The sequence below is a fragment of the Geotrypetes seraphini genome, chromosome 2, assembly GCF_902459505.1.
Source record: "Geotrypetes seraphini chromosome 2, aGeoSer1.1, whole genome shotgun sequence".
Classification (NCBI taxonomy): domain Eukaryota; kingdom Metazoa; phylum Chordata; class Amphibia; order Gymnophiona; family Dermophiidae; genus Geotrypetes; species Geotrypetes seraphini.
Genome location: NC_047085.1, coordinates 508,424,913 through 508,451,980, shown reverse-complemented (window position 1 = coordinate 508,451,980; position 27,068 = coordinate 508,424,913). Strand labels below are relative to the sequence as shown.

Genomic DNA, 27,068 nt, shown 5'->3' with positions numbered 1-27,068 from the left:
GACCGCATCTTCAAAAATATATAAAAAGGATGGAGTTGGTCCAGAAGGCAGCTACTAAAATGGTGGGTGGTCTTCATAATAAGGCATATGGGGACAGACTTAAAGATCTCAATAAGTATATTTTAGAGCAGGGGTCTCAAAGTCCCTCCTTGAGGGCTGCAATCCAGTAGGGTTTTTAGAATTTCCCCAATGAATATGCATGAGATCTATGTGCATGCACTGCTTTCAATGGATATTCATTGGGGAAATCCTGAAGGAGGGACTTTGAGATCCCTGCTTTGGAGAAAAGGCGGGAGAGGGGAGATAGGATAGAGCTTTTTAAATATCTACTTAATATAAATGCGTATGAGTCGAGTCTCTTTCATTTGAAAGGAAACTCTGTAATGAGAGGGTACAGTATGAAGTTAAGAGGTGATAGGCTCCGGAATAATCTAAGGAAATACTTTTTTACAGAAAGGGTGGTAGATGTGTGGAACAGTCTCCCGGTAGAAGTGGTGGAGACAGAGACTGTGTCTGAATTTAAGAAGGTGTGGAATAGTCACATGGGAACTCTTAGAGAGATAATGGGCAGACTAGATGGGCCATTTGGCCTTTATCTGCCATCATGTTTCTATGAGTCTGTTGCAGTAACAGTAAGATGCTGATCAACTGAGCACGTGATGGAAGGACATTGCAGGTGGTATGAATCTGATCAGCACACAAGACTCTCGATGGCACATCAAAGGCAGACAAAACACAAATGATGCCATTTAACAGTAGTTCATTTCAATCCAAAAGCAGTTTATTTAATCACTGAATTCATTTACCAGTTGTACAAGATGTGTTAAGATTTTCAATTTGTCATAAATTACAAAGACTAGGGGACACTCGATGAAATTGCAGGGAAATTCTTTTAAAACCAATAGGAGGAAATATTTTTTCACTCAGAGAATAGTTAAGCTCTGGAATGCATTGCCTGAGGTAAAAGCGGATAGCGTAGCTGGTTTAAAAAAAAAGTTTGGGCAATTCAGTTCTCAGTTGGTTCATGTAATTGATCTTAATGGAGAACATAGAGAGAGAGGCTTCTCTGTATTATATAGAACAGCTGGATGTGTGATTTCAACTTTGTTGTAGCAGTCTTATGAGGACCATATGCTTGCTATTTTTGGAATATATTAATAAAAATGTATTGAGAGGAAAAAAAAAAGGTTTGGACAAATTCCTGGAGGAAAAGTCCATAATCTGTTAAATCCATAATCTGGGAAGCCCCTGCTTACCCTGGATCGATAGCATGGAATATTGCTACTCTTTGGGTTTTGACCAGGTACTAGGGACCTGGATTGGCCACCATGAGAACGGGCTACTGGGCTTGATGGATCATTGGTCTGACCCAGTAAAGCTATCCTTATGTTTACTTATTGATACTAGCATTTTATAGATGCTGTTCCATCTACTTGAAAAAGCCTGTTTAAGGCCTAGAAAATGACATGGGGACACAGTCAGTGCCCATCCCCCACCCCGTGGTTAAAGGCAGGTACCCGTCCCCATGTCACTCTCTACCTCTTAGCTTTGGACACAATAGTACAAATTTCAGATTGCAAATCAGAGAAAAAAAGTTTAAGGGAGGAGACCTTAAGGCTTCAATATCAACTATAGCTGGGTGGGTTTCAATTCCTTTTCTGGAAGATTTAACCATCATTTAAATTTAGTCATAGGCACTTACACCATCTTTTCGTTGGCGCAGTTCCCAGGTGTAAATGCTATTTTATAAACCATGTCTAAATTTAAGCTTATAGAATAGCTCATTTTTCAGCGCTGATTTTCTAGGTGCTATACATAGAATTTAGCTCTCAGCAAGTCTATATGGTTTGTCTTCCGTGTGGATCCTCTGGTGACTTTTTAGCTCTAAAAAACAAGTGAAGATTTTCTTACACTCAGTACATGTAAATGGTTTGTTACCCGTGTGAATCATTTGATGGCGTTTTAGATGTGAATGCAGAGTGAAACTTTTATTACACTCAGTACATGTAAATGGTTTGTTTCCCGTGTGAATCATTTGATGGCGTTTTAGATGTGAAAGCTGAGTGAAGCTTTTATTACACTCGTTACATGTAAATGGTTTTTCTCCTGTATGGATTCTCTGGTGCTTTTTTAGCACTGAAAGCCGAGTGAAGCTTTTATTACACTCGGTACATTTAAATAGTTTGTCTCCAGTGTGGCTCCTCTGGTGCCTTTTTAGTTCTGAAAGCCAAATGAAGTTTCTATTACACACAGTACATGTATATGGTTTGTACCCTGTGTGGATTATTTGATGACTTTTTAGATGTGAAAGCTGTGTGAAGCTTTTATTACACTCAGTACATGTATATGGTTTGTTTCCTGTGTGAATCATTTGATGACGTTTTAGCTCTGCAAACCGAGTGAAACTTTTATTACATTCGGTACATGTAAATGGTTTTTCTCCTGTATGGATCCTCTGGTGAATTTTTAGCTCTGAAAGCCGATTGAAGCTTTTATTACACTCGGTACACGTAAATGGTTTTTCTCCAGTATGGATCCTCTGGTGAATTTTTAGCTCTGAAAAGCAAGGGAAGCTTTTATTACATTCAGGACATGTAAATGGTTTGTTTCCTGTGTGAATCATTTGATGACGTTTTAGATTTGAAAGCTGAGTGAAGCTTTTATTACACTCGGTACATGTAAATGGTTTTTCTCCAGTATGGATCCTCTGGTGAATTTTTAGCTCTGAAAGCCAAGGGAAGCTTTTATTACACTCAGTACATGTAAATGGTTTGTTGCCCTTGTGAATCATTTCATGACGTTTTAGATTTGAAAGCTGAGTGAAGCTTTTATTACACTCGGTACATGTAAATGGTTTTTCTCCAGTATGGATCCTCTGGTGAATTTTTAGCTCTGAAAGCCAAGGGAAGCTTTTATTACACTCAGTACATGTAAATGGTTTGTTTCCCTTGTGAATCATTTCATGACGTTTTAGATTTGAAAGCTGATTGAAGCTTTTATTACACTCGGTACATGTATATGGTTTGTCTCCAGTATGAATCCTCTGGTGAATTTTTAGCTCTGAAAGGCAAGGGAAGCTTTTATTACACTCAGTACATGAAAATGGTTTTTCTCCTGTATGGATCCTCTGGTGAATTTTTAGCTCTAAAAGCCGATAGAAGCTTCTTTTACACTCGGTACATGTAAATGGTTTTTCTCCAGTATGGATCATCTGGTGAATTTTTAGCTCTGACAGCCAAGTGAAGCTTTTAGTACACTCAGTACATGTAAATGGTTTGACTGCTGTGTTGGTCTGTTGGTGAATTTTTAGACCTGAAAGTTGAGTGTAACTTTTATTACACTCAGTGAATGTATCTGGTTTCTCATTTTTATGATTGTTTTTGTACCTTTGGAGTTCTGAAATCAAGGGAAAGTTCCTCTTATATTTAATACATGTAAATTCTTTGTGGTGTGTTTTTCCTTTTCTCTTACCATGGTGGACTTCAGAAGTCACTTTATCACTACTATTAATTTGGAAGGGTCTCCCTGTTAGGTCTCCATCCCTTGAGTCTCCTGTAGGGTCTTCATGCTCCTTTGATTCCTGCTTATAATTCTTTGTGTTAATCCTCTCAATTCCCTGGGAAATATTCTTACAGACGTTTCCTGATTGTCTTTGGACTATTTCTACAGGATCTTCTCCTTGCTTCTTTTCTCTCTTCCTTTCTTGTGTGATCTGATGATCTGTTGGATATAAACAGAAGGTATTAATCATGTGTCAGAAGACAGTAGTGGTTTTTAAGAGATACCTAGTTAATCAAACACATGATAAGGACATGCAGTAGAAGAACTAGACTGGGCTGAAGACCCAACCGGAACCTTCCACAGGAAACGTGGAGGATGATCAGAGAGCTGTTGTTGTTCCTCAGAGACACTGGATGAACCATATAAAGGTATTTGACCCACAGGTGCTTAACTGTGAGGATGCTTGAGGTAGGAAACTTAGATAAAAGACGGCAGAAACAGCTGCAACTAGTTAGCTTAGCTGAGCTTATTTTCCAACTAAACTTTAGCAAGAATTAGATGTTTTAGCTTCCTCTCAAGCTTACTATTGAAAAAGTACTTAATCACTGTTAAACTCCATTCTGCAGAGAGTTTTACCTGCCTGACCAAAGGCGTTTTGCCCAGGCAAGTTCTCTCTCCTAATACCTGTCTTTTGCCCCGATTCACTAAAGTCATCAATTGTCACTAAACCCGATGATCGCTGCTAACCGACCCAATTCACAAAACGGTCCACCACGTGCTTCCCCCTCGATCGCCCATTTTCCAATCCAGCTATGCAAATTAGTAAAACCCCAACCAAAATAGCCAAGCGATTGATTCACTTACATTCCTTGGCTATTTTCTATTGGGTTTTACGATCCTAAAAACTCGACTGCTTTACACCTGTTGGTAACTGCGTTACCGACAGGTCTGCCTGGGGGTTTTTTTGGGGGGGGGTTTCGGGGTTTTTTTTGTTTTTTTTTTGCAAAGGCACAAATATCTTGCGTATATTACACATGCAAAATATCTGCCCAATGAAAAAGAAATAACAGCACCCCCCACCCCAGACAAAACGGCCCCCTCCCTCCCTGAACCCAAAAAAGTGGCAGGAGGGATGCACGCTCCCCCCATTGTGTGAATATGGCAGGAGGGATGCCCACTCCCTTCTGCCAGATGTCTCCCGCAACCGCCAATCTTAAATATGGCAGGAGGGATGCCACTCCCTCCTGCCATTGGTTCCCCTCCTGCTGAACTCCCCGCCGAACTTAGATATGGCAGGAGGGATGCCCCTCTCCCTCCTGTCGGCCTCCCCACGCCTTTAAGTCGGAAGCAGAAGGAGTGCCCAGTCAGACCCTCCTGCTCCTCTGACCTGCTCCTGTGCAATGCGGGCCTTAGGCCCCTTCCCAGTGCATCTGGGTGGCAGGAGGGAGTGGGCATCCCTCCTGGCATTTTTGGGGTATTTGTGGAGGGGGCGCTGTCGGGAGGCTTTTTTTTTTTTTTAATACATGCAAAAACCCGGCAGAAGCCCTACCAGCAGTGAGAGGCTGTTTCTCCTGTCCCTCCTGTGGGAGGGGGTTGGAGAGTGCGACTGTCTTCTTTCAGTTTTCTGTACTAGAAGTAGGAACCGTGAAGGAACAACACAGGTGACCCTAGTTTTGTTAGTTGGTTGGTAAAGGGGAAATAGCATCACTTGTAGAATACACAGTTTGTTGCCATTAATGTGGGTTTTGTGGGAGGGGTTTGCAGCATGTAATGTAATATGTGATTTATGGATTGAAAAATATAATAGTCAAAAGATATTTTCACATAAAACAGATCTTCGCCCCATATATAAAGACCTGAGTATTTCTCGCATGTTCCGATAAAGATGAGCCAGGTTTGGAACAACTCCCCCCTTCATCTCAGCAGTTTTACCCCGTCCCTCACCTGAGCAGCTGCTTCTCCCAGGTTCTCTTTCCTCTGATCCTGGATCTTCCCTAATGTACGGCTCTTCCCCCAGTTCAATGTGGGATATAATATCAGGAGTGACGGGAAGACTGCCTGTTCCTGGGGAAAGAACATTTTGATTTAGGTCTCTCAAAAGTATATACAGTACTCCCCTGCGAATTCACGGTCCACGGTCATTCGCGGTATTTCCTGACCGCGAAAGGGAGGCAGGAGAGGGCAGCCGGAGTGCCGGTGAATTAAGGAAATCACCCGCCGTATGCTCCAACTGCCTCTTCCTTTGACACCCAGCTCCTGATTGGTGAGGCCCAACTTTAGTACAGGACGAGGCGGTCGGAACATACGGCGAGTGATTTTCTTCATTCGTCGGTACTCCGGCTGCCCTCTCCTGCCTCCCCTGCCTAAAAACCATATTCACGGTTTTTCGACATTCATGGGGGTTCCTGGAACGGAAACCCCGCAAATAACAGAAAAGTGCTGTATTGTTGGATTCCCTGAAATTCAAGACTTAACACAATTTCCAGCATAAAGAATTTCACCAATTTCAAAAAACAAAAATACTCAAATTTTTAGACCCTGCAAATCTCAGTAAAATCACATAAACCCTCTTTACTCATCATCTTGTATATTGAGATCAGGCTTATTTCAATATGTGTGAGCTTCCTTATCCTTTATATAACAAGCAGGTCTCCATCTAATTCAGAACATCTGGAATAAGATGAAATAAATGCCCAGATAATGTTCAGACTAATATGAACACAAAGAGCGAGCAGGAAGAGAAAATGAATTTCCTATGTCGCAGAAAACTCTTTCCGTCACACTCTCCAACTTCCAATCGGGCTTCAGGAAACCCCAGAGCACAGAAACAATGCTTTTGGACATACTAGATGACTCCTGGAAAATCCTAGACGACGGAAATGACTCATTGCTGGTACTATTAGACCTCAGTGCCTCCTTCGACACCACTGACCACTCTCTCCTCTTGTCCAGGCTAAAGTCCATTGGAATCCATGACAACGCACTTCAATGGTTCTCTTCATTCCTGACCAACAGATCGCAGAGTTCTACTAGGAAAATCCATATCTGAACCCAAACCACTCCACTATGGAGTGCCTCAGGGAGCCTTACTATCACCTCTCCTCTTCAACCGCTATGTCAAACCAGTACTGGACATAGCAGAAACACACCGAATCAGAATCCACTCTTTCGCTGATGACCTACAACTCTATCTTCCCCTAGGCCGTCACCGAGACACACAAATCTATAACTTCCAATCTTGTTTAACTGAAATAAAGACCTGGATGACCGGGAATAAGTTACAGTTAAATGAATCCAAGACAGAACATCTGTTAGATCACTAGATGGACTCTGGAACTTCAGGAAGGCCGTGAAAACCTTCCTCTTTACTAACCCAGCGCCTTAAAATCATTCACCCAGAAATGCCAATCAGTCAACACACTTACGCCACCTAATCTCACCAGATGCTGCTTAGGGCACGTTTTATTGTCATATCTATATTGTAAATTACTGTCTTGTCTATTATTGTCATCTCTGTCCTTTATCGATTATTATGGATATACTTTGTAACCCGTTCTGGGCTCCTTTGGGAGGATGGGCTAAAAAATTGAATAAAAAAATTAAAAAAATCAGCCGTTTCAGAGATCACCTTAAAGCAAAGCATTAGGATTTCTTTTCAATTCTAAATCTGGGTATTTCTTGATAGTTTTGCAACCCATATCCTATCCCCAATATGGTTGGGTTTTTTTTTTTCTTTTTATTAGGATTTTTATATACCGCCTATCAAGGTTTTCTAAGCGGTTTTACAGTCAGGTACTCAAGCATTTTCCCTATCTGTCCCGATGGGCTCACAATCTATCTAACGTACCTGGGGCTATGGAGGATTAAGTGACTTGCCCAGGGCCACAAGGAGCAGCGTGGGGTTTGAACCCACAGCCCCAGGGTGCTGAGGCTGTAGCTTCAACCACCGCACCACACACTCCTCCAATATCACTGATGACGTTCATCTGAGTGCTGAGTGAAGATCTGCTAAGGGAAAGAAAACCTTCATGGGAATAACTTACCTGTTGGCTTTCAAACGTGGGAAAAGGTAATAACATAGTAAATGACGGTCCACGCAGTCTGCCCAAACATAAACTCTCCATAATTTAATGCTTTAATTTATATTGTTCTTTTTCTTAGATATTTCTGGGCCAGAAACCCAGAGCTCTGCCTGGCATTGTGCATCTATTGGAGGCTCCGTCAAGTAATAACATGGGCTTCAGTAGGTTATTTCATTGTCCTCCTCTTTTACCTTTTTAGTTCAGTACTCTGCTTTTTCAGCAAAGTCACTTTAGGCAATAGTGTAGCCTTTTGAGTCTCTCTTAGGATTTTTTAAAATATATTTTTATTGATAAATTTTCAAAAAACATTGTAACAAATATTTCTTATGTAGTACACAATAAACATGAACAAAGCCAGCCCCTCCCGCCCCCCCCCCCCATGCCTACCACACAAATCCCACCCACCTTCCCACCAAGTTTCACGGTACAACAAAAATATTCCATAGTCCAGAGTGCCAACAATATCATGGGTTCAACAGGTGGCTACGAGACTTGGCAGTCAATGTGAGCCAAAAAGGCTCCCAAATATTACAAAACAAATGTCCTGGTTTGGTATGCAAAGTTGTACAAAAAAGGCGTTCCATGGAGGCTTGCTGTATCATGAGAGTACACCAATGTGTTAGCTTCGTCGGCTCTTGTTGTATACAACAATGTAAAATGGTTTTCTTTCCCAACAAAATAGCTCTCTCCAAAAAGCCCCGAAAGCCCTTCGGGGATGTACGTGGAAGAAACATCAACGTAAATAACATTGCAGGACAAGGAATGTACGTGTAATGCCACATATTGGAAATATGTTGGTGGACCCAGTTCCAAAATATTTGCACCAAGGGGCAGGACAAGAATTGATGTAGCCTTAGGTTGCTAACATTTGAGGTAGAGAATGACACGGTGGCGATCACCCGCATTTAGCTGCGGGTAACCCGCCAAAACAGGGAATGAAAAATAGCAGCCTCTGCGGGGATGGGGACAAGGCCATTCACTGCCCCGTGGAGCGGTGAATGGTCTTGTCTCCGCAGTGAGGCATCAAGGATTGCACGGTCCCACCCAATCGATCGATCGTTTAACCAGCTTCCTCTTTCCACCTCACCTTAGTTTGCCGGCTTTCTTTTTCGGCGACAGGCACACTTTCAAAGAGCCGCGCATGCGCGGCTGCTCAGTATTCAATCTTCTGCTCTGACCCAACCGGAAACAGGAAATTGCAGCAGAGCAAAAGATTGAACTTTGAGCAGCTGCGCATGCGCGGCTCTTTGAAAGCGTGCCGGTTGCCGAAAAAGAAAGCCAGCAAACTAAGGTGAGGTGAAGAGAGGAAGCTGGTTAAACGATCAAGCCGGCGTGCGGGTGGGCGGGTGGGGGCTGCGGGGATCGCGTGTTCCCGGCTCACACAAGGAAGGAGGGAGTGAAAGGGAAAAAGTTTCTCTTCCTTGGAAATAGATTCTGAAGTGACCTCATCAAAGAAGACCAGCACCAAATGTACAAGAAATCCCTTAAACAATGTCAAAAGAGTCCAAAATAGACAACTGCTACTGCCGTGAGACTCCATTATTGAAGGAATCAACTTGAAATCACAGTTCAAGAGACAGGAAAAGGTTAAATGCCTCATGGAATCCTCAGCCACAACACAAACCAAATTGTGAATGAAATCAGAGCAGACAGTAAGAATTATAAAATTGATGTCATTATCCATCTGGAAAAAAAGGCGTACTAGAAATAATGCCTCAGCAATACAATTTTCAGAAGTTCTATTTGCTCATGGTAAGGGAGAAGAGAGACTGCTAGTGATGGTGGGGGGACTAATAGAAGATATGAAAGAAAGGTGGTAGAAAGGAACAGATGGTAAAGGAGGGAGGGAAGGGTAGTGGTGGAAAGGAATAGAACAGACATTGAAAGAGGGTAGAGAGGAACAGACCCTGAAGGGAAATGTGGAAGGCAGAGTGGGGAGAAGACGCTGGAAGGGAAGAAGACAGATGCCAGACTATGTGGGAGCGGAGGGAAGAAGATGGGTCCTAGACCAATTGGGGGGGGGGGAGGGGTGAAGGGAGAGGCACAGTAACAGCAAATGGAAGACGCAGAGAGAAGACACACAGTGGATGGAAGGAATTGAATGAGAAGATGTGGAAAGCAGAAACCAGACAACAAAGGTAGGAAAAAAAAATTCTATTTATTTATTTTTTGCTTTAGGATAAAATAGTATATTAGTTGTGTTGATAAAAATTTATAAACAAAGCCCTGCCAGCTGAACATCTCTTTCTCTAGTTCAGCAGCAGGAACTTTGATTTATAATAAAGGAATAAGCTAAATATTACAGTACTAAGGCTTATATGGATGCTGCGGGGACCATGACGGGGGTGAATGGGATGGCAGTGGCGGTGATGGGGCGGTGAAAGGGATGGCGGGACAGGGCGGTGAAGGGAACGGCGGTGACGGGGCGGTGAAGAGGATGGTGGGCCGGGGACGGTGCAGTGACGGGGACAGATTTTTTCCCCGTGTCATTCTCTAATTTGAGGCATTGGTCAGTGCTACATATCTTGCCTCTACGCATATATACCGGGGATCTATAAAGGCGTAGCAGAAATTTGTAATTCATTTAAATCAAAGTGACCTACGATGTAAGGCGAGAAGTGCATTGAAGTCCGGTCTTGATTCTGGGACCTGGGACCACATAAGGTAAATCCACTTAGCTGCATAGATATCGTAAGGAAGTTCCCCCATACTCTCTTGAAGGAACCTATGATGAAACCTTAATGGGATCTGAGTCTGTGCAGACAAACATAGGGCCTCCAAGAGAGACTCCCTTCTCTTGTCAGTAAGACTGTCCCGAGGTATTGACCTCACATAAGAGAACATCTGAGTGTAGGAGAATCAATCCTTAGCTGTCCAATGTAGTTCAGATTGTAATGTGTCAAACTTATCTAAGAGCCAGTAGATGTGACAACCTGGAAAATGTATTGCGTATTAGTGGTCCACAACACCGAGGAGGGGAACTGAGATGTTCCAGGTGGAAAGTCACTATTATCCCGAAATGGCGTGGTGGTGTGTGGAATCCGTAGAGTTTTGTATAGGCTCCGCCATACCCGGCGCAGGGGCTTGAGCAAAATGTCTCCCATATGAGGTGGCTGCACAGGGAGACGCCTGGTATGTAGAAGGTAGCTGAAGTGGTAAGGTTCACAAAGAGTAAGTTCAGATAAAGTTGATGAAAAATGATGCGTATCCCTGAACCAGTCATTTAAATGTCTCATTTGACAAGCCTGGGAAAACAATTCCAAACCATCCCAGACCTTAGGCCTCATCAGTGCAGACAAGGGTAATCTGGCTCGTTTCTCATTCCATAAATAGGAACTCAAACTTCTCCCCCAATTCTTTGTCATGTTGAACAGAAAGCAAAACTGGAATCATCTGAAATACATATAGTCACTGAGGCACCAACACCATATTATACAATGCAATTTTTCCCATTAATGATAGAGGGAAAACCCTCCAAAGGTACAGTTTCTGCTTAGTAGATGTCATGAGTGGTCCGACATTCAGGTGGTATAATTGTTTAAGGTCTGATGGAATCTTTATATCTAAATAGGTCAGGGAATCAGACACCCACCGCAATGGAGTCTCCCCTCCAATTATGGGGTATATCCAGGGATAAGGGCAATAACATAGATTTTTGTGAGTTTAAAGCCAGACCTGAATACATACTATACTCATCCAAGAGTTCCAGAGCCCGAGATAAAGATACCTGGGGGTCTGCAATCATCAACAACATATCATCTGCAAATGCCAGAACACGCAACTGGGAAGTACCCTCTGGAAGACCCCGCAAATCATCATCCTTCTTAAGAGTTCGCAAGAATGGGTCTAAATAAGGACCAATAGGGGCGAAAGTGGGCTGCCTTGCCTCGTCCTCCTTACTATGGGGAGTGACGAGGTCCTTGTACCATTTACCAAAATGAAAGCTGTGGGGTCAGTGTATAATAAACGCACCACCTCCTGAAACCAACCAGTAATGCCCATATATGTGAAGACATGGAACAAGTACCCCCAATTGACCTGGTCGAAATGTTTGGCAGCATCAAGGCTTACGAGAATCCCTTGAGTGCAAGTTATATGCCTAGCTGATAACAATCTGCGAACATTCAACACCGAATGTCCCTGTTGTACAAAACCCACCTGTTCGGACACAATTAGGGTAATAACGATGCTAATCGGTTGGCCAGTACTTTATCTAAAATTTTTATATCTACATTGATGAGTGAGATTGGGCAGTAGGATTCAATCTCGTTATCCGGCTTGCCCGGCTTTGGAATTAATGTGATATAGGCCAAGTTTTCACCCTCCGAGAATCTACACCTGGACAAGGCTGCAGTATAATAAGCCTCCAAAGGGCCACAAATATGGGAGAACAATAATTTATAAAATTCGGATGAAAATCCATCTGCACCCAGGGCAGAACGATTCTTTAGTTGTTTGACTGCTAACTGGTGTTCCTTCCCCTGAATGGGCTTATTTAACTGAAAGCGCATCGGAGAGGACAGCCGAGGAATAGTCTTCCACATCCGGGCCCCCATTGCCCTCCATGGAAGATCCACTATCTCAGCAGTGGTGTTCACAATCGTGCCATCTTTGAGTTTCAGGAAGGGAATATATCTGTTAGACCGTCTAGGTTTAGTTAAAGCGGCCAACAATCTGCCAGGTTTATTCCCGTATTTATAGTAATGAAACCTGGTGTAATACAAAGATTTTTTTGTCCTCTTGTGGACAACTTACTCCGTTGAGACCGAGAGGGCAAAATGGGATGAGGGGTAGCACTTTACACTAAAGATGACATTAGAGTTACCAGAATTGCAGATATCAAGTACACCGGGGAATCCCTCTGGGTGAATTTGGCCAGGGGGAACGACAAATGCCTGTACCTTGGCATAGTATACAAACCTCCAAGACAACAGGATGACCTGGCTATAGAATTAATCGAAGACATAGAGAACATCACCTTACATGGGGACATAGTATTGGTAGGAGACTTCAATATGCCTGATGTGGATTGGAACACACTTTCCTCTACGACCAGCAGCAGCAGAAGGCTGTTAACTTCTATGAAGGGAGCAAGACTCAGGCAAATGGTATCAGAACCAACCAGGGATCAGGCGATACTGGACCTGATACTTACCAATGGAGAAAGCGCCACAGGGGTCTCAGTAGGCGACACGTTGGCCTCCAGTGACAACATCTTCAGGAAACGTTTGACTAAATCAAACACATTGACCAAGGTCCTCAACTTCAGGGACACAAACTTTGACAGCATGGGAGATTTCATCAATCAAGCACTGCAGAACCAGGCAGAAACAGATGATGTAGAGGAAATGTGGTCAACTCTGAAAGCAATCATGCACGAAGCAACCAACTGCTATATAAAATCAGTAAGTAAACGACAGAGAAACAATAAACCACAATGGTTCTCTGTGGAGATCTCAGATCTCATAAAAAAGAAGAAGAGAGCGTTCATCTCAGGGAGGCAGGAATCTAGGGAAGACTATCTGGCCAAGACAAAAGCAGTCAAAACAGCAGTCAGAGAGGCCAGGTTCTGAATGGAGGAGAATCTAGTGAAGAACATCAAGAAAGGCGATAAATCCTTCTTCGGGTATATTAGTGACAGAAACAGGAACACAGATGGGATAGTACGCCTTAGGAAACCCAACGGGAACTATGTAGAATCGGACTCCGACAAAGCCAAACTTTTAAATGAATACATTTGCTCAGTCTTCACTTGCGAGGCGCCAGGATCTGGCCCTCAGCTGCAGACAAGGGAAAGCTTGGAAGACCCGTTTCGAAACTTCGAGTTTACGGCCAGCAGCGTCCACTACGAACTATCAAATCTCAAGGTTAACAAAGCTATGGGACCGGACAAACTGCACCCCAGGGTGCTCAAGGAGTTAAGTGACATCTTGGCAGAACCATTGTCCGCGCTCTTCAATCTTTCCCTAAGTATAGGAAGAGTTCCGTTGGACGGCACCCCCTCTGAAACGACGGAGGTGATCAGTGGAGTGCCGCAGGGCTCGGTCTTGGGCCCGATCCTGTTCAACATCTTTATAAGAGACTTGGCTGAGGGGCTTCGAGGTAAAATAACGTTATTCGCAGATGACACCAAACTATGCAATGTAGTAGACAGGAGCGCAACGGTCAAAAACTCAATGTCTAACAATATGACGCATGACCTACTCCTACTGGAGCGCTGGTCTAGGATCTGGCAACTAGGTTTCAATGCCAAAAAATACAAAGTCATGCACCTTGGCAGCCAAAATCCATGCAAAACTTACACCCTTAATGGCGAAATCCTAGCAAGGACTGTAGCAGAATGGGACTTAGGGGTGATCATCAGTGAAGACATGAAGACTGCCAATCAAGTGGATCAGGCTTCATCTAAGGCTAGACAAATCATAGGGTGTATACGTAAGGGTTTCGTCAGCCGTAAGCCTGAAGTCATTATGCCTTTGTATAGATCCATGGTGAGACCCCATCTGGAATACTGTGTACAATTCTGGAGGCCTCATTACTGCAAAGATGTGCTGAGATTGGAGTCGGTCCAGCGAATGGCCACCTGGATGGTCTCGGGACTCAAGGACCTCTCGTACGAGGAACGGCTGGATAAGTTGCGGCTATACCCACTCGAGGAACGCAGAGAGAGGGGAGACATGATCGAGACGTTCAAATATCTCACGGGCCGTATCGAGGTGGAAGAAGATACAGTGGTACCTCGGTTTACGAGTGCACCGGTTTGCGAGTGTTTTGCAAGACGAGCAAAACATTCGCAAACTTGGTGCCTCGTAAACCGAGCTTGCCTTGCTGTACGAGCGCCCCCCCCCCCCGCGATCCGGCACCCCCTGCCGCCATCGGGCACCCCCCGCCGCAACCTGAGATCCCCCAACCCACCCGAACCCTCTTCTTACTTCCAATGTAGCCTCCGCATCGGCACCGGCACCAGCATGTCCTATGCGTTGGTGCCGGTGCCCGAAAATCTGCTTCCTGTGCTGGGCCTTGAGCATGTACGCATGCTCAAGGCCTGATTTTAAGACAAAATGGGATCGTCACGTGGGATCTCTTCACAGAGAAAGGTAGGGGAGGGTCATTAGGGTGGGCAGACTGGATGGGCCGTGGCCCTTATCTGCCATCTATTTCTATGTTTCTATGACTGGAAAACAGCTAATATCATTCCACTCCACAAAAAAGGATGCAGGACGGAGGCTGCAAACTATAGACCGGTGAGTCTCATATCAATAGTGTGCAAACTTATGGAGACTCTAATCAAGTGCCAATTGGATACGATCCTGAACGAGGAGAATCTACGAGATCCCCATCAACATGGATTTACAAAGGGAAGGTCCTTCTAGTCCAATCTGATCAGCTTCTTTGACTGGGTTACAAGAAAGCTGGATGTAGGGGAGTCCCTAGATATTGTGTACCTGGACTTCAGTAAAGCATTTGATAGCGTCCCACACCACAGGTTACTGAGCAAGATGAGTTTGATGGGATTAGGTGACACGTTAACTACATGGGTTAAGGACTGACTCAGAGGCAGAATTCAGAAGGTGGTGGTAAACAGCACCCCCTCCAAAGCAGCGGAGGTGATCAGCGGAGTGCCGCAGGGCTCAGTACTGGGCCCGATCCTTTTCAACATCTTTATAAGATATTTGGCTAAGGGGCTTCGAGGCAAAATTACGTTATTCGCCGATGACGCCAAACTATGCAACGTAGTAGGCCAGAACACAACAGACCAAAGCAAGTGCCTAACATAAGCTCAATGCCCGACAGTATGACGCACGACCTACTCCTACTGGAACAATGGTCCAGGACTTGGCAACTAAGTTTCAATGCCAAAAAATGCAAGGTCATGCACCTTGGCAGCAAAAATCCATGCCAGACTTACTCCCTAAATGAAGAGACCCTAGCAAGGACTGTAGCAGAACATGACTTGGGGGTAATCATTAGTGAAGACATGAAGACTACCAATCAAGTGGAGAAAGCTTCATCCAAGGCTAGACAAATCATAGGTTGTATCCGCAGAGGTTTCGTCAGCCGTAAGCCCGAGGTCATAATGCCATTGTACAGATCCATGGTGAGACCCCATCTGGAATACTGTGTACAATTCTGGAGGCCACATTACCGCAAAGATGTGCTGAGAGTTGAGTTGGTCGAGCGAATGGCCACCCGGATGGTCTCAGGACTCAAGGATCTCCCGTATGAGAAACGGCTGGAAAAGCTGCAGCTATACTCACTTGAGGAACGCAGGGAGAGGGGAGACTTGATTGAGACGTTCAAATATGTCACGGGCCGTATCGGGGTGGAAGAAGATCTCTTTTTTCTCAGGGGGCCCACGGCAACGAGAGGGCATCCACTGAAACTCAAGGGTGGGAAATTTCATGGTGACACCAGAAAATATTTCTTCACCGAAAGAGTGATTGATCGCTGGAATGATCTTCCACTGCAGGTAGTTGAGGCCAGCAGTGTGCCAGATTTTAAGAAAAAATGGGATTGGCACATAGGATCTCTTCACAGAGGAAGGTAGGGGTGGGTCATTGGTGTGGGCAGACTGGATGGGCCCCAGCCCTTTTCTGTTTCTAGTGTATTAAGGGCACCTGATCTGACATAAGCGACTCCCAGGAGGAATCCGTGGTCTGGTTAATAAGTTGTTTCTTCAAGGCAATGCATTCCTTTTCTAGCCTTATGATTCCCTGAGCTATGCGCTTTCTATGCACCACCACATAAGAAATAATATCTCCACAAAGGACTGACTTTACAGCCTCCCAAAACAGGAGTGGCGTCTCCCAATGTTGTGCATTAAATTTAAGATAATCCTCCCATTTTCCCTTAATATACTTAACAAAGTCAGGGTTATCAACCAAATAGGAGGAAAAATGCCACCCACCCTGAGAGTAAGAAGATTCTCCCTGAAGAACATCTATCCATATAAGACAATGATCCGACACCGAGAGAGGGCCAATCTCAGTAGTATGAATAGAAGGAAAATATGTAGAAGTCAAGATATCATTGATTCTAGAAAGGGTTTGGAGTGCGCGAGATTGATGTGTAAAGTCTCTCTCATTAGTGTAGAAGGCGCCAGGGATCAATCAAATCCAGGGTGTCACACAAATAGGGGAGTCCACTAATTTGATTAACCGGCTTTGAAGGCCCCGGCCCTGTTCTGTCTGCGTCTGGGTCCATCACTTGATTAAAATCACCCAAAACTTTCAATGGATGTGACTGTTCTCTAAGGCCAAGCTGAGCCAATGAAAAAAAAAAAATTTATGATTAGGTGCATATGTGATCAGGAGATTAAACACCTGTCCAGACAAAGTAACCTGACAAAAAAAGATATCTACCAGAGACATCAGCAACTAGTTGTTCCACTTTCTCTGGGAACCCCCTTCTGCACCAACAATGCAACCCCTGCCCGTTTATGAGGCGATGATGTAAATAAAATCTGACCCACTCATCCTTTCTGAAATTTGGTATGTTCCTCTCGGGTACGTCGGGTCTCTTGCCAGGTCTGCCCCACAATACTTTAACCTAAGGATCTTTGTTCGTTAAATTGGGAAGGTGATGCCACACACATCATATATAATAAAATGCTAGAGTGCGCATGCGCTCTCAAAAATTTGTGCGGTGTGGCGTCCTGAGGTGTGCTTCTAACCTCACGGCGCATGCGGGGCCTGAAGGCGCACGACTGTGCTCTCTCTCTCTCTCTCTCCTAACCTCCCGGCTCCAGCGGCGTAGGCAGCACCAGTGGCAGCAACCGAGTGGTGGACAGCAGCCCCGCTCCGGCCGTTGACCCTCCACAAACCTCCCGGCTCCAGCGGTGTAGGCAGCACTATAAACACGCTGCTTCGCGCCCTTTTACTACCGATTTCCTCTGCCGCATCTCTGATGACATCATCGGAAACAGACGCGGCAGAGGAAATCGGCAGTAGAAGGCCGCGAAGCAGCGTGTTTAAAGTGCTGCCTATGTGGCTGGAGCCCCGAGGTTTGTCGGCGGTGAGAGGGTCAGGAGCAGGCCAGATCGAGCAGGACAACGGCAGTAAAAGAAGGGGGAGGGGCAGAATGGAGCAGGGAAGAGAAGGGAAAGGGGGGTGGGGGAAAATTCTGCTACTGCTTCTGCACAGGAAAGGGGGGGATAGGAGGGAAATGCTGTTGCTGCTGCATAGGGAAGTGGGATGGAAATGCTGCTGCATAGGGAAATGGGGAAAAATGACAGACAGACAGCGGGAGGGAGGGAGACAGAAAGAAAGAAAGAAAGACACAGGGGCAGGGAGAGGAACAGAAAGACAGACAAAGAAAGGGGGCCAGAGAGAGAGTCAGCGGGAGAGGGAAAGGGGGCTGCTTTAGGGGGAGGGGTGTGCTTGGGGCAAACAGCTTTGCTCTGGGGGGAAGACAGAAGGGGCCATGGAGAGACAGGGAGAGGGAAAGGGGGCTGCTTTGGGGGGAGGGGTGTGCTGGGGGGAGACAGAAGGGGCCATGGAGAGATAGGGAAAGTGGGCTGCTTTGGGGGGAGGTGTGCTGGGGACAGACAGCTTTGCTCTGGGTGGGAAGACAGAAGAGGGCCATGGAGAGACATTTGGGGGGGAGGTGGGTGCTGGGGGCAGACAGCTTTGCTCGGGGGGGAGGGGGAGACAGAAGGATACAGACAGCGGCCAAGGAGAGAGAGATAAAGAAACACAGACAGACAGACATCTATTCTAGCACCTGTTAATGTAACGGGCTTAAAGACTAGTTCTAAGATAAAATCCTGAATGTCTTACCACTCACTGCCCTGCAATACACAATACATCACAACAGCAAGACCAAGAAGTCCCCCAGGTGCCCAGCCCCTACCCAAGGAAAAAAAGCTCCACAGAAAACACACCAATGTAAGCCCATGACCACAACATAAAATACACCCTGTATGCACTCTGGAAAACACAACCAGCAAATCGCAAACCCCCTTCCCCACATTCCTCCTCCCCCATCCCTTCCCGCACTCCATTACCTTTCCACACCCCAAAGACGCTGAAAGCTATCCAGCGGCCTAATGGGAGCTGGAAAGCAGATCACTGGTGCCATCGGTGCCCGTCCCCCCAAAAAGGAACAATACATTTCACACTGCGCGAGAGAACAGCGCATACAATTCAAAAAAATAGCATAAATGATAGTTACAGAATGTAAACATCCCCTGCAGTCCTCAAGTAGGTGATCGGGTTCAATGGTGGTGCTGCATCTATTTTTGGCTGCCTCACTCTTGATTGAGGCTGGGTGCTCACAGGCAATAACTAAAAAAACTAGAGAAAGTCATTGCCTCTGAGCACCCAGCCTCAATCGGGAGTGAGGCAGCCAAAAATAGATGCAGTGTCAGTATTGAACCCTTGAGAAAGCCACTGTAAGGCGAAACAGGTCCCGTGGGGCTATTTAAGATAAGTCATTCAGTCCCTTTGCTGGGTGGATGATAAATTATTCATGTAGAATGAAAGATGACAGATTTATCATTAGAAGGATTTTAAAGAGAAGATTAATAAAGAATTTACAGTACAGCAAGGGAGTTTTAAATCTGGGAGGGGGAGGTTTAGAGGAGCAATGATTGCTATCTGGAACCTGTAAGTCTTGACTTAGAGGTGCATTTGCTCAGTAACCCAGGATGTTGTTAACACTGAGAGGGCACGAAGAACATTAACAGAAGGGTAGCTCCCGGGCACAAAACCGTCTTGATCCGAGTGAACCAAAGGCGGCAAGACATTACCCAACATGGCAGCCAAAATAGCATTTTGACGTCATGATTTAACAAAGATATAGGACGATAGGAGCCCAGCTGGTTTGGGTAGAATCACAAGTGGCATAAGTAAGCCTGTGATGAGATATCCTACGGGATCAGAGGGCATTATAGAGAGCCTGGAAGGGTCCTACCACTTTGGTACACAAATTCTTATAGACCATCTGGCCCAGGTGCTTTAGCAAGTTTCAGAGCTTTAATTGCCCTTTGGATTTCTAGCCCTTGCATAGGAGCATGCAACAGATCCCTCTGTTCCTGACTCATGGTGGGGAGTTAGAGCACTTGAAAAAAAGATTGCATATCTACATCACAATGTCCTTTATTGTATAATGCTTGGTAAAAATTAACAAAATTCTGTTGAACGTCCTTCACTGTGGACACCACCGACCCATTGGGTGCCTTTATATTTGTAATAAGACACTTATGTTCTCTCTGCTTCAAAGACGCCAACAGCTTTCCCACTTTATTACTCCATCTATGCAGTTGATATTTGTAGAACTGGATATCTCCAAGGGCCCTCTGGACTAGTAGCATGTAATCTGCCTTCTTGTATCTGTGTATTGGCGACAGATTGCATCAGTCCCCCGCTTTGCCATCTCCCCCCGAACAGTCTATAACTGATGGGCCAACTCCAACAGCGCCCTATCTTGTTCTTCTGTTTACAGGCCACAAATTCTATGATTTTTCTCCGCATGACTGCCTTACTAGCCTCCCAGAACGTAACATCAGAATCATCTTGAGGATCGTTCTCTGCCTTAAAAAGATCCCACAAGAGCCGGCCCCAGATCTCAAGACATTAAACACCGACACCGGAGCCGCCAACAGGGACCAGAACCCCATCGGGGCAAACTTGGTCGCACCCGAGTAAACTTCATGTACCCAGCGAAGTAGAGCCGCCACGTTATAAAGACGAAGGTCTGGAAGATTTACACCCCCCTGGGACCGCTCCCTAACAAGCTTAAGATAGCCAATTCGCGCCCGCCGGGATCGCCATATGAAAGAAGAAACAATACCTTTGTACACCCGTATATCCCTAGAGGTAACCCACAGGGGCGGCATGTGCAGAGGATAGAGCAACTTCGGCAAGAGGACCATCTTAATAAGAGCAACATGACCGAGAAAAGAAATCGGGAAGTCCATCCACCTTCTACATAGCACTCGAATCGCGTCCAATTTATACACTACGTTTTTCCTGTAAACCACCCGAGGGTCCGCATGTAGATAAACCCCCAGGTATTTAAGCGGGCTCCCAGACCATTTTAATGGAAATGTAGGATCGTGATGCGCCGCACAGTGCGAGTGGACCGCTAAAGCCTACGATTTATCAAAGTTAATTCGTAGACCGGAAAACGCACCAAATTGTTGGATAAGCTTAATTAACACAGGCACTCCCGTAACTGCATCACCTAAGAAGATAAGCATATCATCTGCAAATAGGTTGATTTTAAATTCCTGCGACCCCAACTGTATACCCCGAAGATCCCGGAGGTGTCGGATCTTAGCTGCTAAAGGTTCAAGGGCCAACACAAACAGCATAGGGGAGAGCGGACAGCCCTGATGAGTACCCCGAGCCAAGGAAAAAGAGGAGGTGAGTGTCCCATTCACCAAAATCTGAGCAGTCGGCTGCTCATAAAGCGAGCGGATCCCGGCCAGAAAACCCCCCATAATACCCACCTGTGGCAGAACCCAAAACAAGTAATCCCAGAGAACCTTATCAAATGCCTTTTCAGCATCAAGACTAACAATAAGGGCATTCTCCTGACCCAGATGCTCCCGTAACAGCGCAGGGTTCTGCAACACAGAAAGTGCTCGTAAGACATTAGCAGAGGAATACCGGCCCGGGACAAAACCTGCTTGATCCGGATGAACCAGAAGGGGCAAAACCTGGCCAAGACGCGCAGCCATAATGGCCGCAAAAAGCTTGATATCTTGATTCAACAAAGATATAGATATAGAAGAGAGATTTTCCCAATTTACCCATTTTCAGCCTCCCTAATTTCTGATAACATTTCTGCATCTGTCTGTTCATCCTGGCCAGGCGGATGGTTCTACACTGCTATCACTATCTTTTTCTCATAGAGATTCAAAGGAGTGTATTGTCATGTAAAATTTATATTCTATATGATTCAAGGTCTTCTTTAACATATAATGCTATAGCTCCAATAATATGATCCACCCTATCACAGTGATATAATGTGTACCCTATTATCTCAGTGTCCCATTGGTTATCTTCCCTCTACCAAGTTTCAGAGATACCTATCATATCTATCCTTTTCATTCTATGCAATATATTCTAACTCTCCTATCTTATTTCTTAGACTTCTGGCATTTGCTTACAAACATTTCAAAAAATGTCATTTCCATTTACAACTTGCTCAGCAGTTGACATGGATAATCTGCAATCTTTAAAATCAGTCCACTCTATATTTAAGGTCACCTGGTCTGCTGTGGTTTCTATTACAACCTCGCTAACAGGATGCCCTGTCTTCCCTCTTCTGGTGATATCTTTTAAAGATATCTTGTTCGGAACAACAAACTTTTGCGTGACAGTAGGCCTTCCCCCAGTTTCTCATTTAAAAGCTGTTCTATCTCCTCTTTAAATGTTGATGGCAGCAGCCTGGCTTCAGTCTGGTTAAGGTGGAGCCCATCTTTGGCAGAATAGACTCCCCCTTCCCCACAAGATCACCCAGTTCCTAACAAATCTAAATCCCTCCTCCCTGAACCATTGCTTCAACCACGCATTGAGACTCCGAAGCTCTGCCTTTCCCTCCAGGTTCAGGATGTGAGCTTTCTAACTAAGAACCTAAATTTGGTTTCCAGAACATCCCTCCTACACTGTGACATGATAATGGGGGGGAGGGGACTTGCCCCGGTTGCCATTTTGATAGGGGCGCTAGCACCCATTTCCCTCTCTGCCTCTCCCACACCCCCACTACTGTGCGTGCCCCTTCAATTCCCCCGTATTTCTTTAATGTTCAGTGTGACATCAGAGGAAGAGCCAACGCTGGTGTGAGCAGCAGCTTGGGTTTGCTGCTCACAACCCGAACGTTAACAAGATGTGAGGGAAGGAGTGCATGTGCAACCAGCAGGAGGGGAAGGAGCAGATGGGATGGGAGGGTGGAGAAGAGAGCAGGGGAGGGGGCGCCAATCACCCTGCAGGAAAGGGGTGCGAGTGTGCACGGAAGGAGGGGGAGGAGGAGCAGATGGGGTTAGAAGGTGAAGAAGAGAGCAGGGGAGGGGCGCAAATCACTCTGGGCGCCGCTGCTCCCACATTTTCCTATGTCACTGGTACCCATATATACCATGACAACATGCTTCTCCCCACCACAATCTAAAAACCAATCTAGATGACGCATGAAGTCCACCACCTTCACTTTAGTAACATAGTAACATAGTAGATGACGGCAGATAAAGACCCGAATGGTCCATCCAGTCTGCCCAACCTGATTCAATTTAAATTTTTTAATTTTTTCTTCTTAGCTATTTCTGGGCAAGAATCCAAAGCTTTACCCAGTACTGTGCTTGGGTTCCAACTGCCGAAATCTCTGTTAAGACTTACTCCAGCCCATCTACACCCTCCCAGCCATTGAAGCCCTCCCCTGCCCATCCTCCACCAAACGGCTATACACAGACACAGACCGTGCAAGTCTGCCCAGTAACTGGCCTAGTTCAATATTTAATATTATTTTCTGATTCTAATTCTAATAGGAGTATAAAGATTTACCCAGAACTAGGGGCTCCTTTTACTGAGCTGCGTTAGGGCATTAATGTGCAGAATAGCGCACTAATAATAATAATTTTATTCTTATATACTGCCAAAGTCATGGAAGTTCGAGGTGGTTTACAGCAAGAAGCGCTGGATAATCAGAGAAGAGGTTACAATCAAAGTCAACAATACAATCTTACATAAAGAAAGAATTGGAAAGCTATATAGTTCTTAGGGTTACTGGTTGAATAAGCAGAGCTGTATAGATTCTTAGCTTACAAATCGATTGAACAATTCCTGCACGCGCTAGACGCTAATGCCAGCATTGATCTGGCATTAGTTCTAGCCACGTAGTGCAGGTTTAGCGTGCGCTAAAAACGCTAACACAGCTTAGTAAAAGGAGCCCTAGGTGTAGACTGAAATATCTTGACTTTTAATCCGTCACTCCATTTGAGATATTTGTTCCAGTAGGTGTTGGTGAATAGGTTATAAGAGTGATTTAAATGTACCGACCACCTCAAATAATATTTTTTAACGGTGATCTGTTCTGGAGTAAGTCCAAAATTCTGGGAATTTGTGTTGATTTCATTCTTTGCTTGCAAGCTCATGTTAGAAATGTTGCTTGGATTTATTTTGTTAAAATTGTACATTTAGAGTTGCAGTGAAAAACATATTTTAATATTCGGTAGAATACAAATAATGAAAACTATTTGGTTGAATACCGAATACAAACACTGGGTATTGAGCATTAAAATAACAAATAAAAAGAAGCAAAGTGAAATCAGAGGTGAAGTGTTTATTTTAGTAGGATTTAGCAAAGTAGATTTGATGATCATTTTAGTCCAGCCCTTCATTCAAAGATCCATTCAGCCTGGCATCGTGATTGCTGCCAAGACTTCATCACTGACCTTTAAAATGTTACTTTTGGGGTCACCACAACATTTAGATGATAAAATTATATTCCACCAAGGCCTCTGTTTTCCCGTTTCAGTGGTGTTTAGGGGGTAAAGAACTTATGTGAATAACAGAAGAGCGGGACTTGTATGTGATTGTATGTGATGATCTTAAGGTGGCCAAACAGGTTGAAAAGGTGACAGCAAAAGCTAGAAGGATGCTAGATTGCATTGGCCAGTAGGAAAACAGAGGTATTGATGCCTCTGTATAAGACTCTGGGGTGAGACCTCATTTAGAATATTGTGTACAATTCTGCAGGCCACACCTTCAAAAAGATATAAAAAGGATGGAATTGGTCCAGAGGAAGGCTACTAAAATGGTGTGTGGTCTTCATGATAAGGCTTATGGGGACAGACTTAAAGATCCGGGAAATTAAAGGCGGGTAAGCCTGACTTGAGTGAGACAGAGTCAGCATAGGTTCAGCCGAAGGAGATCTGATCCTCTCTTCTCTCTCCCCTCTATAGCGATTAACTTGTTCTATTGATCACTCTCTCCTCAAAAATTGATTTCCTGTCCTATTAACCCTCTTTCTTCCTCCCCTCTTAAAGTCAATCAATTTGTACCTTTGCTTAATCTTTGTAAACCACATAGAACTTCACAGTATTGCGGTATATAAGCTGTTATTATTATTATTATCTTGTCTCACCAACTTGCTTGACTTCTGTGAAGATGTAAATAAACATGTGGATAAAGGTGAGCCGGTTGATGTAGTGTATCTAGATTTTCAGAAAGCTTTTGACAAAGTTCCTCATGAGAGGCTCCTGAGAAAATTAAAAAGTCATGGGATAGGTGCAAAGTTCAGTTGTGGATTAGAAATTGGTTAATTGGTAATTTTTCTCAATGGAGGAGAGTAACAGTGGAGTGCCGCAGGGGTTGGTACGGAGACCGGTGCTATTTATTTAACTTATTTATAAATGATCTGGAAACTGGAACAACAAGTGAGGTGATTACATTTACAGATGACACTAAACTGTTCAAAGTTGTTAAACGCATGCAGATTGTGAAAAATTGCAGGCAGACCTTAGGAAAATGGAAGACCAGGAGTTCAAGTGGCAGATGAAATTTAATGTGAACAAATGCAAAGTGATGCACATTGGGAAGAATAATCCGAATCACAGTTACCAGATGCTAGGGTCCACCTTGGGGACTAGCGCCCAAGAAAGGATCTGGGTGTAATCGTATACAATACGGTGAAATCTTCTGCCCAATGTGTGGCAGCGGCCAAAAAAGCAAACAAGATGCTAGGAATTATTAAAAAAAGAGATGGTTACAAGACTAAGAATGTTATAATGCTTCTGTATCGCTCCATGGTGCGCCCTCACCTGGAGTATTGTGTTCAGTTCTGGTCTGCTTATCTGCAAGGAAATAGACCTCGTGATACTTCCAATTCAGGCCTAGGCCAGGGCTCTGAAAGTCCTCATATCAGGTGAGGATAGTGTATGTAGGTAAAGTCTGCCCATATGACAAACCCAACCCAGTTTAAGGATTAGTGTCACTGCTGCCCAATGGCTGGTGGCAGGTAATACTGAAGCTGTCCTCAAGCGATTGAACGCCTTGATTAGTAAAGGGGCTATAAGCTCTTGTAAGGGCCATTAGTAAAGCCATCCAATTCTGGAGAGATGCCTACATGAAGGCTCTCTGACTTAATCTCCCTCTAGTTGTGTAATCGGGAGAGAGAGCTGTGAGTGTTTCCCTTCCATTATAGTCGGTAAGGGAATCTGAGCTAAAAAACAGTCTCATCTCAAGCTCGGATGTCGTTGTGTCCTCTGCCCTATACACCCTTTCATAATAGGCTAAACAAGCCTCTCCAATAAACTTTGATGAGGACAAGATGTTCCCCTCACTATCGGAGATATGATAAATCATATTATGTGTGCTATGCTTTTTGATATTAGAAGCCAATAGGCGACTGGCTGCCCATAACCGAAAGAATCAAATTTAAAATAGGAATCACTGCCTTTAAGATTCTGAAAAGTAAAACAGAAAAAAATGATTAACATAGCATTATCTGTGAATATGGATAAAGTTGGGCTTGAAAGTATTTCCATTATTTATGCAGTTTAAGCACCTGTGATTGATAGGTGCCAATTTATGAAGGGAGACTGTCTACATAACATAATTTTTGAGCATTACCATAACAAATTGTATTGCTGTGTGATTTTTTTCATCTTTTTGGCTTTATAATGATGTCTCAATACTGATTTTTAAAAAAGTAATATCTTCACTTACCCAGTGAGATCAGGGTCTGATAATTCTCCTCCATCACCTCCCTGTAGAGCTCCTTCTGCTCTTCATTTAAATACTCCCACTCCTCCTGGGAGAAAGAGACAGCGATGTCCTCAAACTTTACCGGCATCTGAAATACAAAGCGGAAACACACTCAGAATCTTCAGCATTGCTTAGACCATCAGATCTCCCAGTGCTGGTGCCCATTGGGGTAGGGAAAAGTTTGCTGAATGCATATAATTTAGAATTGCAGAAGCCACAGTCCCACAATGGGGTTATAGTTCACATCACCCAGTACTGGGGCTCAGCAGAGCAGAGGGACATATTTTTGTGAGTATATAATTCAGTGTCACATAACACAGGCTCAGAGAAGGGTCATATTTATTTGAAGAGAGATTTGTGTCCCAGAAAAGGAGCAGAGCAACTAGACAAGAGGCCCAAAGTGCCAGTGTCCAGCCCCAGGACTGCTTAGGATCCCAGATGAGAAAAGTGCAGCAGGGGCAGGATGTTAGGGCCAGTCTCCTACCTGCGCAGAAGCTCTTGCAGGCATTTGCCTGACCTGGAGGCTCTTTTTCTGGCCTCTTGCAGCGCTGGAGAGAAGGTCAGAAACGGAGATATGGAGCTGGAGATTTCCGGTTTATCTGCAAACAAGAGAAACAAAGGAAGTAGGAAACAAGAGATTTCCTGTTTGGCGCAGACCGATGACGTCACAACGGAGAGGCGGATCTTCTCACTGAGGGCTGAATGACGCACGGGTCTCGAATCCCTTTCAGTGCTGATTGGTCAGAATGGTCCCTGGGCGGTGAGGCATACAATGGGA

The 27,068-nt window shown here is 44.6% G+C and overlaps 1 protein-coding gene across 2 annotated transcripts; it reads right to left on the bottom strand.

The window, feature by feature from the left end:
* Nucleotides 1–759: 759 nt before the first annotated feature.
* Nucleotides 760–27,068, bottom strand: LOC117354613 (oocyte zinc finger protein XlCOF6-like). Of its 2 annotated transcripts, XM_033932409.1 has the most exons (5): nucleotides 26,775–27,068; nucleotides 26,252–26,378; nucleotides 5,446–5,565; nucleotides 3,472–3,720; nucleotides 760–3,228 (listed from the first exon to the last, which is right to left on the bottom strand). In XM_033932409.1, the coding sequence occupies exons 1-5, from the start codon at nucleotides 26,796–26,798 to the stop codon at nucleotides 1,823–1,825; spliced, it is 1,926 nt and encodes a 641-aa protein (XP_033788300.1). In that variant the 5' UTR covers nucleotides 26,799–27,068; the 3' UTR covers nucleotides 760–1,822. The 2 variants fall into 2 exon arrangements, with proteins under 2 accessions (XP_033788300.1, XP_033788299.1); XM_033932408.1 differs by having other exon boundaries at nucleotides 760–3,720; nucleotides 26,775–27,067.

Coding starts and splice junctions, on each gene's coding strand:
- LOC117354613 (XM_033932408.1), bottom strand. CDS start 26,798: ATGCCTGCAAGAGCTTCTGCGCAG. Junction 26,379..26,774: donor CTGCAAGAGCTTCTGCGCAG/GTAGGAGACTGG, acceptor TTTGTATTTCAG/ATGCCGGTAAAGTTTGAGGA. Junction 3,721..5,445: donor TGGGAGAAGCAGCTGCTCAG/GTGAGGGACGGG, acceptor TATATCCAACAG/ATCATCAGATCACACAAGAA.